The sequence below is a fragment of the Nothoprocta perdicaria genome, unplaced genomic scaffold (assembly GCF_003342845.1).
Source record: "Nothoprocta perdicaria isolate Ctin4 unplaced genomic scaffold, notPer1 scaffold_583, whole genome shotgun sequence".
Classification (NCBI taxonomy): Eukaryota; Metazoa; Chordata; class Aves; order Tinamiformes; family Tinamidae; genus Nothoprocta; species Nothoprocta perdicaria.
This window is the reverse complement of record NW_020455847.1, coordinates 22224-24202: the sequence shown is the minus strand read 5'-3', so window position 1 is coordinate 24202 and position 1979 is coordinate 22224. Positions and strand designations below refer to the sequence as shown.

The window sequence follows — 1979 nt, the reverse complement described above, 5'->3', positions numbered from 1 at the left end:
GTGCGCCGCAGCCGGTGCCCGGAGCGCCCGCGATCCCCCCGCATCCCGCCTGCATTCCCGCCGGATCCCCTCCTAATCGCCCCTGCATCCCCACTGTTGCTGCCCTGCGATCCCCCAGGATTCTCCCTGGATCTCCCCGGGATTCCCCCCCRGTCCCCCTCTTGTCACCCCTAGATCCCCCTCGTTACTGCCCCTGGATCCCCCGTTATCCTCACCAGGATCCCCCCCGGGATTCCCAGATCCCCCCCCCGGGATCGCCCCGTTTTCCCGCGGGCRCCGGGCACAACCGGACGCTCCCAGGGCCCGGAGCCAGGAGGCCTCTCGGGTCATTGGGAGCAGCCGGGCCGGGAGCCCCGTGGCGCTGTCCCGGGAATCCCGCGGGCGGATCCCCCGGAGCAGCCCAGGGCGCCGGCTGCCGTTTGGGCTCCGTGTGCCGGGAAGCCGGTGCATTCCCGCCGGGAAGCCCGGCCGGYGTCTCCGTGAGCGCCGCCGGGCTCCGTCCGATCCCGGCCCGCGCRGGGGCTGCCGCGTTTGGGAAGGCCGGGAGCCGTCCCGGAGCCTCCCGCGCTCCAGCAGTGTCCGGGCTGCATCCCGTACGGATAAAGGCCGTGCGGGGGGCCCGTTCCCTCCGGATTGTCCCTGCGCGAGCCGGGAGCRTCGGCAGCCACGGGTGGCCCCGGCTTGGGCTGCCGGAGGCGCCGGGACGCGATCCCTCCCGCTCGTCCCGCGGCCCATCCCGGGATCCCCGCGCGCCAGCACCCGTGTCCAGGAGGGATGTTCCCGGTGTTCCCGCTGCGCGGCCGGTGTCCCGGGAAGCGGCCAGGCCGGGCTGAGCTTCCCGGGAGCGGCGGGACCGCGTGCGGCTCCTGGGAGCCCTTGGCCGGATCGCGGAGGGAMGCGGCTCTTAGGCAGGACCCGTCCCAAGGAACGCACCCCGACGGGAGCGTCCCGTGGGATTCCCGCCCCGCGCATCCCGAAGCCCTCAGGAGCTGCCGGGGCGGGAAGCGGCTCCTTGCGGCATCCCGGAACGCGGCGGGAGCGACTCCGGTGCCGCCGCTCGTCCCGCGCGGCCGGGCTCGGCTTGGCCRAAGGGAATTGAAACGAATTCCAGGAGGGAAACGGGTCTGGACACGGGATCGCTGAGCGGTGTTTCCAAGGGAAAAGGTTGATCCCGTTGGGATCAGCTCGGGCTGCCCCGTGCGGCTTCGTGTCCTCGGCGCCTTCCCGCGGCTCCGTGTGGTGCTGGACACCGGTCCCCCTTTTCCTGGGAATGCCGCGGGAAGGCTGCGGTCGGCGGCGCTTCCCCCGCAGCCGGGAAGGGCGACCGGCAGCCAACAACCTTCCGCTTGTTGCTCCCGGCTGTTGCGGGATCCGGCTCTGGCCGCGCGCGTAGATCCCGCTCCGCCTGCGGCCGGGCCCGGGAATGACGAGGAGCGCAGGGAAGGGAAGGGGGGGCCGCTCCGGAGCCGCTGGTGACGGTGTCACCGGAGCCGCCGGCGCGGGGAGCAGCGGGAGGGCAGCGAAGGGGCCGAGCGGCGGCCGCTCCTCCTCCCGGTGCCGGCGCCCCAGCGGGATGCGGCTCCGAGTGCCGGGATCCGGCGCCGTCAGCCGCCCGTCCTTGCAGGAGAGCCGAGCGCGTCGCCCCTGCGCCGCGAGAGCCGCCGGAGCCGGAGCCGCCGCCGGAGCCGGAGCCGGCCATGACGGGCAGAGGAGCCGCGCGGCCCAACGGGCAGCCGCAGCCCAGCAAGATCTGCCAGTTCAAACTGGTGCTGCTGGGCGAGTCGGCCGTGGGCAAGTCCAGCCTGGTGCTGCGCTTCGTCAAGGGCCAGTTCCACGAGTACCAGGAGAGCACCATCGGCGGTGAGCGCCGCGCCGGCCCCTCTCCCTTCTCCTGCCCCTCCTTTTCCTGCCTGCCTTTCCGCTTTTCCTGCTCTCCTTTTCCCTTTTTCCTGCCCCCCTTTCTCTGCCCCCTTCTTTCC

The 1979-nt window shown here is 73.2% G+C and overlaps 1 protein-coding gene across 1 annotated transcript in view; it reads left to right on the top strand.

The window, feature by feature from the left end:
* The first annotated feature begins 1697 nt into the window (after positions 1-1697).
* Positions 1698-1979, top strand: part of RAB5B (RAB5B, member RAS oncogene family) — a 3095-nt gene continuing 2813 nt past the window's right edge. Inside the window, exon 1 of the mRNA XM_026048920.1 lies at positions 1698-1860. Within this exon, the coding sequence (XP_025904705.1) occupies positions 1698-1860 (163 nt within the window). The remainder of the gene's footprint in view (positions 1861-1979) is intronic.